Source organism: Eulemur rufifrons, unplaced genomic scaffold (assembly GCF_041146395.1).
Source record: "Eulemur rufifrons isolate Redbay unplaced genomic scaffold, OSU_ERuf_1 scaffold_84, whole genome shotgun sequence".
NCBI lineage: Eukaryota > Metazoa > Chordata > Mammalia > Primates > Lemuridae > Eulemur > Eulemur rufifrons.
The window spans coordinates 382,445-394,397 of NW_027182866.1; the positions used below are offsets into that span (position 1 = coordinate 382,445).

The window sequence follows — 11,953 nt, forward strand, 5'->3', positions numbered from 1 at the left end:
ACCAGCATGTTGGCAGTCGCCGTGTGCCATCGGTGTGCGAACGTGGCGCGCTTTCGTCAACGCAGGGCTGCTCAGGCAGCATCGTCGTGTTACTCCGCGGGTAACCGGCCTCGGCAGGCGGAACGTCTTAATTGGTGTGTGTGCAGGGAACGCGGGCACCGCAGCCGCCAGCTTTGCAGATAACACACCGGTCGGCGAGAGACGCGGCCTGTACCCAGCACGGGCAGCCTAAACGGCAAATGCAATGCAGTAATCCATTTAGCGGGTCTTCTATGAGACATCAGTTATTTCAACATAATTAAACATATATGTTGGCCAGGCACGGTGGCTCACACCTGTAATCCCAGCACTCTGGGAGGCTAATGCGGGAGGATCGCTTGAGGCCAGGAGTTCGAGACCAGCCTAAGCAAGATCAAGACCCTGCCTCTACAAAAATTAGAAAAATCAGCGGGGCGTGGTGGCGCCTGTAGTCCCAGCTATTCAGGAGGCTGAGGTAGGAGGATCACTTGAGCCCAGGATTGAGGCTGCAGTGAGCTATGAAGATGCCACCACACTCTACCCAGGGTGACAGAATGAGACTCTTGTCTCAAGAAAAAAAAAAAAAAAAAAGGCCGGACATGGTGGCTCACGCCCATAATCCTAGCACTCTGGGGGGCCAAGGCGGGTGGATCATTTGAGCTCAGGAGTTCGAGACCAGCCTGAGCAAAAGCAAGACCCCGTCTCTACTAAAAAAAAAAAAAATAGAAAGAAACTATGTGGATAACTAAAAATATATATAGAAAAAAATTAGCCGGGTGTGGTGGTGGCACATGCCCATAGTCCCAGCTACTCGGGAGGCTGAGGCAGGAGGATTGCTTGAGCTTGAGGTTGCTGTGAGCCAGGCTGACGCCACGGTACTCTAGCCTGGGCAGCAGAGTCAGACTGTGTCTCCAAAAAAAAAAAAAAGACTCTCCCAAAGCTGCGGGTCTCGGGACTTGGATCCCCAGAACCCCCGAAGCTGCCCAGTGGATTCCAGCGCACTTTGCGTTTCGACCCAGTGTGGTTACTCTCCTGCCCGAGGCTCCTAATGCCCCCTTTGCCAGTGCGAGCACTTGAGGTTGGCTCCTGAGTCCTGAAGCGCCCACAGTGGCCCTTGACAGCGCTTTCGCCTCTGGTCCTGAGACGCTCCGGGCCCTTCCCGCACGCGTCCCCCACAGACCGGAGCAGGGCTGCCAGGTGGGAGCTGCACGAGACAAACTTACACGGAACAGTCACTTGTTGTTTATCTGAGATTCAAGTTTAACTAGGAGTCTTGTCTTTTCACTTGTTTAAGTTAGCAGCCTTCCTGGAATCCGCTGTGTCTCCAAAGAGTCCTGGGTCCCACTAAAAGTGGGAAAGGGTATTTCGAGACCACTTCTGGGTGTCTCGGACATTGCTTGCTGCTGGTTTGAAGACCACACTCTTAAATATAAGCAGACAACCAAGTACCACCAGAGGAAACCCACAAACATGGAAACTGAGGCCAGAGTCAACAAACCAAAACGCAACTTGGAAGCAGCAGAAACTAGAGGGTGGTCGGGGGGCGGATTAGAGCAAACGTGTATCGTTAATGTCCTCGGTGCAGAGATGACGCTACATGCATTGAACAAAAGCAGGATGCTATTTTTTTAAATTTCAAAAAAAGTGTCAGAAATTAAAAATGAAATATCAGAAATGAAAAAGATCACTAAATGGATTGGAGAAAATGTTCAAGATACCAGTGAGATAGAAAATAGAAAATTATTTTTCTTTTTTTTTTTTTTTTTTTTGAGACAGAGTCTTGCTCTGTTGCCCGGGCTAGAGTGAGTACCATGGCGTCAGCCTAGCTCACAGCAACCTCAAACTCCTGGGCTCAAGCAATCCTTCTGCCTCAGCCTCCTGAGTAGCTGGGACTACAGGCATGTGCCACCATGCCCGGCTCATTTTTTCTATATATATTTTTAGTTGTCCATATAATTTCTTTCTATTTTTAGTAGAGATGGGGTCTCGCTCTTGCTCAGCCTGATCTTGAACTCCGGACCTCAAGCGATCCTCCTGCCTCGGCCTCCCAGAGTGCTAGGATTACAGGCGTGAGCCACCACGCCCGGCCAGAAAATTATCTTTATAGGCCGGGAGTGGTGGCTCACGCCTATAATCCCAGCACTCTGGGAGGCCGAGGCAGGAGGATCGCTTGAGGTCCGGAGTTCAAGATCAGGCTGAGCAAAAGCGAGACCTGTCTCTACTAAAAACAGAAAAATTAGCCAGGTGTGGTGGCACAAACCTGTAGTCCCAGCTACTCGGGAGGCTGAGGCAGGAGGATGCTTGAGCCCAGGAGTTTGAGGTTGCTGTGAGCTAGGCTGACGCCACTGCACTCTACCCAGGGTGACAGAGCAAGACTCTGTCTCAAAAAAAAAAATCCCTTAACAAGAGTTTCAGAAAGGAAGAAGAAATAGAAGGGAGGCAATCACAACAAAATAACCCAAGAAAATGCCCCAGAACAGAAGTTGCGAGTCTCCAGGCTGAATAGGGCCACTGTAGGGTGAAAACAGATCCGCTCTGTTTGGTGTCCACAGTATGAGTGTGGATTTTCAAAACAGTCACTGAAAAAGAAGCCCCAGTAGAGGAAAAAAATTGTCATTTACAAAGACTCAGGACTCAAAATGGGTTTGATTTTGTCAACATCAACCCTGGGTGCTGGCCCACGAGAGCACTGTCTGCGAGAGCTGCGGGGACAGTTTCCGGCCCTGTCCCCAGCAAACGCAAGCCAGCAGCAGCCCACGGGGGATGGTTCAGGGCCGTGAGGTCTCAGAAACTGCCTCTCGTGCTCTGCCCCAGAAGCAGTGGGGGGTGTGCGCACCCCTGGAAGACCAGGGATGCGGGAGGCAGGAGAGAGGGGCTGAGTGAACTCCCTGCAGGCACGAGGCCAGATCCCAGGGGACAGCTGTGCCCAGACGCAGTGGCCCGGCCCAGCCGGAGCAAGTCGGAAGTTCTGGGGACACTCCAGCAATGAGATGAAATCCCGGAACCTCGGATGCGTCCGGGAGTTGAGCAGAGAACTCGGTGACGAAATTGTGATGAAGCTGTAGAAAATTAAGCATGTGAAAAAAGAAAAACAAGACGATTACTGACTGCAGGGAAAACAGAAACTCACACAGGGAAGGAAAAGCAATCACAGCCCATCACATGGCTCCGTCTGTCATGGCACTTACAGGCTACAGTCACGTAACCACAGACGGTTTCTATGTCGCAACTGACGGTGCTGCTGTGTTGCGAGGACGGGAGCAATAAGGGCGCAGGTGTGAGGTGGGGACCAGAGCACGGCGGGAAACCAGTGCATGACACCTACGAAACTACATGTAGCAATGTGAGTATTAACTTCTGAGCAGTGTTTTTCAAACAGCATCACATTATACCCCATGAGTGAGTATGATTTCAATTCAGTGGATCATGAACAGCAACTTTTTTTTTTTTGACACAGGGTCTTACTCTGTTGCCTGGGCTGGAGTGCAGTGGCATCATCACAGCTCACTGCAGCCTCAAACTCCTGGGCTCAGGGTATCCTCCTGCCTCGGCCTCCCAAAGTGCTAGGATTACAGGTATGAGTCATGAATAGCGTTTATGTATGTATGTATTTTATTTAGACAGAGTCTCACTGTGTCACCCTGGCTAGAGTGCAGTGGCATGATCATAGCTCACAGCAACCTCAAACTCCTGGGCTCAAGCGATCCTCCTGCCTCAGCCACCTGAGTAGCTGGGACTACAGGAGGTGCCACCATGCCTGGCTAATTTTTCTATTTTTAGTAGAGATGGGGGTCCCGCTCTTGCTCAGGCTGGTCTCGAACTCCTGCCCTGAAGTGATCCTCCCACCTGAGCCTCCCAGAATGCTGGGATTATAGCCGTGAGCCACCGCACCTGGCTAACATTTAAAAATGAAATAGACTACGATAGAACATTCCTGCATTAGGAGAGGCATTGTCTTGTACAATTTTGTTTCAGTTGCGTGCATCAGGGAGTCATGTAAAAATGCATTTCTTATTTTGAGTCTTGGTCAAAAAAGTTTGAAAGCCACCAACTTAAACGTGGCAGCCGGGCGCCAGATTCTGAGTCACGGCTTCTCAGCACCTCCTGTCTGCACTCGAGGCCCTGCCATAGAGCAGGGACACTTACAGACCTGCTGGAACGAAATGGTTCCTGTAACCCTAACCCTACGGTAGAGGGAATCCACCCCATGGGTGTCAGCTACTGCAGGACACTCTCCGGGAAAGCGGGGAGCAAGCCATGCAAGAGAAGAACACGGCGTCCCCTGGGAAGACCCTTCGGCAACCGAGGGCCGGCCAGGGCCGTGCGGGCCGGGCTGCGGGGACGGGGGGCGGCCTAGAGGGGAGCGGAAATGCTGCAGCAGGAGGACAGGACCGAGACTTTCGGGCTTGGTCAACAAGTTTGGGCAGAATTGGGGATAGTGAGGTAGAAAACTGTGCAAAAGAAAAAACTAAATGGGAAAACAGTCGTACAAGAAAGGAGAGTCTTGCTGAGCTGCGAGGCCGTGGACGCCCTCTGGCGCACCCAGGGTCAGCGCGGGGCCGTGGCAGCGACGTGGGCCTCCCCGACAGCAAAGCCTCAGCAGCCGGCTCTGGTCCCAGCCGCTTGGCGGCTGTGACCCCACGGGGGTGGCCCACACCTCGGGACTCAGTTTCCTCATCCACAAATGGCCCAGTGGCGCCTGCCAGGGGGAGCCTGCAGGGCTGGGCCTGTGGTGGGGGCTCTCCCCGCTCTGGGCCCTACAATAGCTCTCTGGGTCTGTACCCCCCAGCCCCACACTGGGGGCCCCGCCGTCCTGCCAGTGGAAGGCAGGTCCCAAACAAGGTGGACAGGTGCCTGGGGCTCTAGAGCTGGCAGCGTCCTTCCTGGGAAGCACGGGAGCCCCGGTCCAGCCCAGGGAGCCGGCTCCTTTCTCCCAGGCTCGCCCCACACTAAGGGTCTCCCCGTGCCCCTCGGGCAGTGGGAGCACAGCGCATGCGAGGCTCTGGGTTACTCGGCACACGCGTGCGTCTGAGGCGAGCAGGGCCCTGGCTGGAGCGCCCGGAGCAGGATCTGGGGCTCCTGAGCTAGGAGTGAGCCCTGAAGCCACAGCACCGGGCTGGTCAGGCCCAGGCCCCAGGCCCAGTCTCAGCAGAACCCCCCCCCAGGAGACAATGGCACCGCAGGGGTGCAGCTGCCAAGAGAGGAGGTGGGGGGGGGATGAGCTCGCTGACACACACCATCGAAACTCACCACTGGGCCCGAGGCAGGGTCCAGAGCACGCGTCCAAACCCAGCGCCACCAGCTCTGTCCCTGGCTGGGGCCTCCCCTGGCTGGAACCCAAGCCCCAACCACAGCTAGGACAAGCTGGGGTGAGGGGCAGGTCGCAGGCCAGACCACATCACACAGGCAGCTCGGCAGCCCCCCACCCACCTCTGCCCTCTCGCCCCGGGGACGCCCCAGCCCTGGACTGAGAAACAGGGGAAGGGGCTGCAGGTCCCACAGGCTGGGGGGCACAGGGTGGAGGTTCCACAGGGAAGAGGAGAGACAGCCTCTTGTGGCCTGGGAGGAGCCACAGAGATAAAAATAAAACCCCAAAATTGCTTCCCTAGGTTGTGGTTGGGGACAAAGGCTTCTAAGCCACAGGCATGGCAAGTTCTGCAGCCCAGGAGGGTCCAGGCCCTGCAGGAGGGGCACAGGGTGCAGGGACGGGGTGGGGCAGCTCAGGCACCGCCTCAACAGCACGGTGACATCTGGGACTGAGGGTCCCATGGCAGGGGCGCCCCTGACCTCCACCCACCACTGTCAGTAGCCCCCCCACTGTGGCAGGTGAGGGCCTAAGAACCGCTGCTGTGGAGGAACCGTGAGGCCGAGCGGCTGGAGCCCCGGGCCGGCCTGCTGCCTTCAAGCACCCGAAAGCCGGCCTCCGCAAGGGGTGGAGGTGGTCGGGGTGGGTGCCCGGTGCCACACGTGCTGTCTGGGTGTGCTGCACCCCACACAGGCCACCCAGACAGCTCAACTGAGCACCCCACTTCTCCCCCACCCTGGCCTGGGGGCCTCTATCCCACTCACAGCTGGGGAAACCGAGACCAGGGGGGAGGCCTGTGACCCCAGCTGGGGGTCTGCAAGGAGCTTCCCTGTGTCCCGGTTCTCAGCCTGGTGGGGGGCGGCTGCCGGGAACCAGGCTGCTGCCCCCTCGTGGTGCCCAGGGGGAGCACAGCCACACCCAGCAGTCTCTGGACCTCTCCAGGCCTGGCCAGCCTCACCCCTGCAGGGCCCACTGCACACAGCCCCTGTGAGGCCACACCCACCCAAGGACAGGGACCTGGACAGGGCCCAGCTGTCTGGAAGCCTGTTTCCCTCGCTGATCGGCACATGCAGGGCCTGGACCCACTGGGGTCCTTGGAACAACCTGTGTTATCAGCAAGTCTGCTCTGCTCTACAAATTGCTGGTTGGCCGGGTGCTGTGGCTCACGCCTGCAGTCCCAGCTACTCGGGAGGCTGAGGCAGGAGGATCACTTGAGCCCAGGAGTGTGAGGTTGCTGTGAGCTAGGCTGATGCCACGGCACTCTAGTCTGGGTGACAGACCAAGACTATGTCTCCAAAAAAAAAAAAAAAAATATATATATATATATTATATATATATATTATATATATATATTATATATATATATTATATATTAATTATATATATTATATATTATATATATATATTATATATATTATATATTATATATATATTATATATAATATATATTATACATTATATATATACACACATACATATAAAATTAGCTGGGCATGCTAGTGCATGCCTGTAGTCCCAGCTGCTCAAGAGGCTGAGGCAGTAGGATCGTTTGAGCCCAGGAGTGTGAGGTTGCTGTGAGCTAGGCTGACGCCACGGCACTCTAGCCTGAGTGACAGAGCGAGACTCTGTCTCAAAAAAATAAAAAAAATTTTAAAAATTAGCCAAGCATGGTGACGCACACCTGTGGTCCCAACTACTCAGGAGGCCAAGGCAGGAGGATCCCTCGAGCCCAGGAGTTTGTGGCTGCAGTGAGCTGTGATCACACCACTGCACTCCACCCTGGGCAACGGAGCGAGACCCATTTTAAAATTTAAAAAGAAAAAAAAAAAAAAGCAGCTTTCCTGGGCCCCTGGTGAGGCGGCACAACCCGGACGTGGTGGGTGACGGCAGGGTCTCCACTTGACGACCTGGGGAAGATGCGCTGGTTTTCCTGTCGGGTAACTTGGCTGCCGGGGAGCAGGGCGGATGAGAACAGGCCAGGACAGGATGCCTGGTGCCCCAGCCCGGCTCCCCAGCCCCCCATGCCTTGATGCAGAAGCCCAGAGACCCCTCCAGGCCCCCCGATGTTAGGGTAATGCAGTCCTCGCCACCCAGAGAGCAACCTGGAATCACCGTAAATGCTGCTCCTTCCTCAGCCAGCCCCAACCCTGAACTCTCCAAAGCACCCCCTCTGGGCCATCCCATCCCAATTAGCCCCACCCCCACTCAAGACCCCAGAAGTGGCAGACGCTGAGGAACCAACAGCAGGCCAGGAGGCTGACGCACCTGGGACGGCTGGCAGCCACACCAGCACCCTGGCCCCCGCAACTGGATATGACTGTCCTAGCCGAGCAGGACGGCTCAGGGGACCACCGGAGACCCAGGTCCATGAAGCCTGCGGGGTGCCATCCACCATCTCTAGGGGCACAGGGCCCTCCCTGAAGCCCTACTTGTAAAATATAACCCAGGCGCACCCCACTGCAGTTTGGGCCCTCCCCAGCCCCAGTGTGGCCCTCTGCACTGCTGCCATCGTGTGCTCGTGGAAGTCTGCCCCCCGGGGGGCACGAGCTAAGGGAGGGCTGCAGCAACCAGTCCTGCCTGGGCACAGGGCACACACCCACCCAGAGTGAGGCTCTTGTCCCCACGGGCCCAGCACTGTCAGGATGGAGGACAAGAGCCAGCTAGGAAAAGGGACAACCTGCCACCCGGTGCCCTGGCTCCTACGACACTAGAGAACGGCACCCGCCTCGGGACAGCTCACACCAGGCAGGAGCGGCTCCAGGCCAGCCCGGACAGCTGAGTCCTCTGAACGTTTATTACAACGGGTCACTAGCAGCAACAGGGGCAGGGGACAGGGACGCGGAGTCATTTGCTCTTCAGGTAGATTTTGGGTGTTTGCCAGCCCGCAGGAGGTTCCTTCAGGCCTGCCCTCAGCCAGATGCGCCGCAGGTCTCTCTCGAACTTGATCTGCAAGGACGGAAGAGGAGACCACAAACCAGCCGGTGGCAGAGCCAGGCATTCCCAGCACTCTGCCCACCGGCTGAAGAAGCGCCCCGCTCACCTGCTTTCGCTTCAGGCGTCCTTCCCGGATCTTCCGCCGCAGGAACCGTGTCCTCTTGACCAGCTTGCGGTACTTGTGGTGGTTCATCTTGCGCCGGCGGATCTTCAGCACGTTTTTGCACTGCACGTGAGGTGCATCCCAGGCCCCCTCGCCCTCCCGTGCGGGCCCTTCCGCCACCTGGCTAGGCGGGCACTCGTAAAATTGGGCCGAAGGCACAGTCCCAGGGGCCCCAGCATCCAGTCTGGGCGCGAGGTACCGGGCAGTGAGCCAGCTCTCCAGGGGGCTGACGGACAACCTCCGGGGCACCAGCATCTCCTCCAGCTCCGGCTGGGCTCCCCTGCCAGGGAGGGAGGCGGCCCTGCTGGGGCCCGCTGGCTGCATGCCGTGCCGGGGCCTGTGGGCATCACTGCCCAGCACCCCCGAGACACGCCAGGGCCGACTGCAGCCTGCAGACAAGGGGGCATGGTTGCCACTCACGAGGCTGCAGGGGCCCCAGGGGTCACGGAGAGGACTCGCGAGCACCTTGCTGGCCCAAAGCCTGCTGATGCCCTGCGGCCCAGGCCTCCCTGTGGCGCACCTGGAACTTTACGGGGGAAGGAGTTGGCCAGGGGCGCCTGCCTCCAGCTCTCAGGGCAACAGCCGAGGGCGACTTGGGCTGCTGAGACCCACGTTCCCAACCAGGTGTGCGTCCTTCCCATCTGCCCCCACGGGGCCTCCTACCTGCCCAGGGGACAGCCTTAGCCAGCTGAGAAGTCAGGCGCGCCAGAAACATGGTCTGTGGGCGGCAGCCCCAGGAGCTCGGGGGAGCTGGAACACAGGTGCCGTCAGATCACGTGGGACGGCGGGGCGGCGGCCTCAGCAGTCGCAGGCGGGCAGAGACTGGGGCCCCCGTCCTGCCTCGACTCCCGCATCCCCTCACCCTCAGTCACCACGGCCCACGAAGAGGACGCTGCTTCCACGCGGCTCACCCTCAACGACCAGCCGGGCTCAAATGCCGCCGCCACCGCTGCCCAGCTGCGTGACTCTGGCAGGCCGATCGCCCTCCCCGAGCCTCGGTCTCACCCCGCGAGGCGCCGTCGACCCTCGGACGCACCCAAGGCTCCCAGGCCCGGGACCCGGCCTCAGTCCGGCGCGGCTCGCGCAGCCTGGCGCCGGGACCCTCTCGGCTGTCCCCGGGGCCTGCCCGCCGCAGGCCCCCGCGCCCCCAAGCCTCCCGCCGACCTCCCCCAGGCTCGACCCCCGCGGCCCAAACCTACTATTCCGCCGCCGTGCTCAGGCGCTTCCGGTCCGTCCCCAAACCGGTCCCCCGTCCGCACGGCCGCCCGACGGTTCCGACGTCCAGCGCCCCCTGGCGTCTCCCCGGCACCCGATTCCACGTCGGCGCAGGCCCCGCGGGCCCAAAACGGGGGGGGACCCGCCCTCTCCGCCCCAGCCCCGGGGTGGCGCCTCAGCTCCGCCTCGTCGCTTGCTCGGCCAGGAAGACATTTCCCACAATCCCAAACGGTGCCCTCTGCGCCTGCGCAGCCCGCGTGACGCGTCATTTCCGGGCCGTCAGGGCCCGGGTCCCCCAAGGCCTCGAGCGGCGGGCTCCAGACTGCGGAAGTGACGTACACGGCGACGGAAGTGGCTGGGGCTGCTTCCTTTATTTGGGCCAGAGGCAACGACTGGGAGCGAGGCGCTGTGCCTGCGGGCCGGGCGGGGCCCCCCGACGCCTCGCTGCGGGGCTGGAGAGCAGCTCTGCGTGAGGAGAGGAAGGCAGACAGGTGACGGCGACTCGGCCCGAGCTCCCGCCGTGCCAGGAGTGTTGGGGGCGGAGCCGTGGGCGCCCCCTGTCGGAAGGGTTCCCCTGCTCACCCTCCAGCTGGCAGCTCCTGCTGCGCCGTCCCTTTGACCGGCTGCCTCCTCTCTCCTCCAATCCGGATAAGTGGAGGAGGCCCCGCATCTAACGCGGAGCAACACAGCGCTCCTTGCATAGGTGAATTTGCTTTTCCATTTTAAAAGCAAGTAGGCCCCCATTTGGCCTGCCCAGAGGCTTGCCTTGCAGGAGCGGCTTCCAGGAAGTCTTAGCAGTAAGTGGCCAGGCTGTGTCATCCCCAGACGCCAACCTGGCTAAGCAGTGAGTGGCAGAAAGGAAAGGCCGGTGTGAGCACAGAAAGTGCAGGCTCTGGGCCCAGCTCTACAACTGAGGTCACCAGGTGGCAGGTGATGCTGTCCCCTACCTCCCAGAGGGGCTGGTCGAGATCCCAAGCAAGAAGGCCTATGAATATGTTAGCAAGCCTGCCATTCACCACGATCGCTCAGCTTCCCCAGTAGATTGGTCAAAATAGAGCAGGGTGGTGCCCTCCGGACTCCCAACCCTCACCGTGGTGGCCCCTTGTCGCACCTTCACCTGGCCAGCATTCAGGAAGATGCAGAGAGTCCAACAAAGAGCAAGTGATCATGTTGAGAATAGGCCAGGCGAAGGCAGAAAGTGCCCAGCTGGGGCCTGGCAACTTTGGCCTTCAGCTTTCTGAGGTGTTAGGGTGCAGATAAGAGCACCTCCCCAGAGTCAGGGACCAGTAGGAGAAAGGACATGTGGACACTTCAGTCTGAGAAAGTCTTAGGGGCCAGGATGAACTAGAGTGTGCTCCTTCCCCCGTCCCAGGAACTAACCAGGTTTCGGCCTTTGGGAGTTGGAAGTGGGAAAAGCCAAAGCCTGTTAGGGTTCTTGTACCCCCATGGGCTCCAAGCCAAAAGGGAAGCGTCCCAGCCAGGGCATGGCAGCTGCTCATGCACCTTGGCCGTGCAACATGAGTCTATGGCTGGGACATCCGCCTTCATTCGCAGGAGCTACGTGGAGCCTGCTCCGGAAGCAAGCGGACAGTGGCCACCCTGATGAGTGCCCACTGCCAGATTTGTGGGCTGCCTTCCACGGAAGTGGCAGGAGCCCTTCTGGGAGGCGTCAGATGCTTGTGTGAGCGGAGCCTGCCGAGTTAGGTGAGCTGGAGGCAGACGAGGAAGATCGATCTTTCATTAAGATCTGAGGAAGAAATACCGCAGTGGGAGAGTCAGGGAGGGGGCATGTGTTATGTTTTCTCATCTTTCTAACAAAGGAATTCATTAGTCTCTTAAGGAAAGTACACAGTTCTTGCACATATTTCTGTTTTTCCCAAACAAACTTTTCCTGGAGGCAAATAGGTTTCTTTAGAAACTTTAGAATTTTTAGAAATTTTGCATCTCGGGCTTGGAGGTTGGAGGGACACCAAGGGTGGGAGTGGCTCAGGGCTCACGCTGTAGCCCGAGTTTTGGGTCACAGAAGCCGCAATCTAGGCAGGGCTCTGCTGCCTTGTCAGGGCCTGGCGGTGGCGTTGGAGAGAACTCTTGGACCAGATCATAGCAAGACAGTAGCCGTTAAGTTTTTAGGAGTTTGTAAGCCAGCTGCTAAACACAGGCACTATTTTAAAACACACAAATTTACAGTTTAAATAAATTATACCAAAAACAAAGGGCAGGGTGTGGTGGCTCTCACTGATAGTCCCAGGGACTTGGGAGGCTGAGGCGGGGAGGATCCCTTGAGGCCAGGAGTTTGAAAGCAGCCTGGGCAACATAGT

The 11,953-nt window shown here is 58.1% G+C and overlaps 1 protein-coding gene across 4 annotated transcripts; it reads right to left on the reverse strand.

Annotated features, from left to right (window-relative positions):
• Window positions 1–8,101: 8,101 nt before the first annotated feature.
• Window positions 8,102–9,745, reverse strand: AURKAIP1 (aurora kinase A interacting protein 1). Of its 4 annotated transcripts, none has more exons than XM_069464744.1 (4): window positions 9,620–9,745; window positions 9,084–9,170; window positions 8,364–8,809; window positions 8,102–8,269 (listed from the first exon to the last, which is right to left on the reverse strand). In XM_069464744.1, exons 2-4 carry the CDS (start codon window positions 9,133–9,135, stop codon window positions 8,168–8,170), a joined length of 600 nt encoding a protein of 199 aa, XP_069320845.1. In that variant the 5' UTR covers window positions 9,136–9,170; window positions 9,620–9,745; the 3' UTR covers window positions 8,102–8,167. The 4 variants fall into 4 exon arrangements, with proteins under 4 accessions (XP_069320845.1, XP_069320849.1, XP_069320847.1 ...); XM_069464748.1 differs by having other exon boundaries at window positions 9,616–9,623; XM_069464746.1 differs by lacking the exon at window positions 9,620–9,745 and adding an exon at window positions 9,332–9,433.
• Between the last annotated feature and the right edge of the window lie 2,208 nt (window positions 9,746–11,953).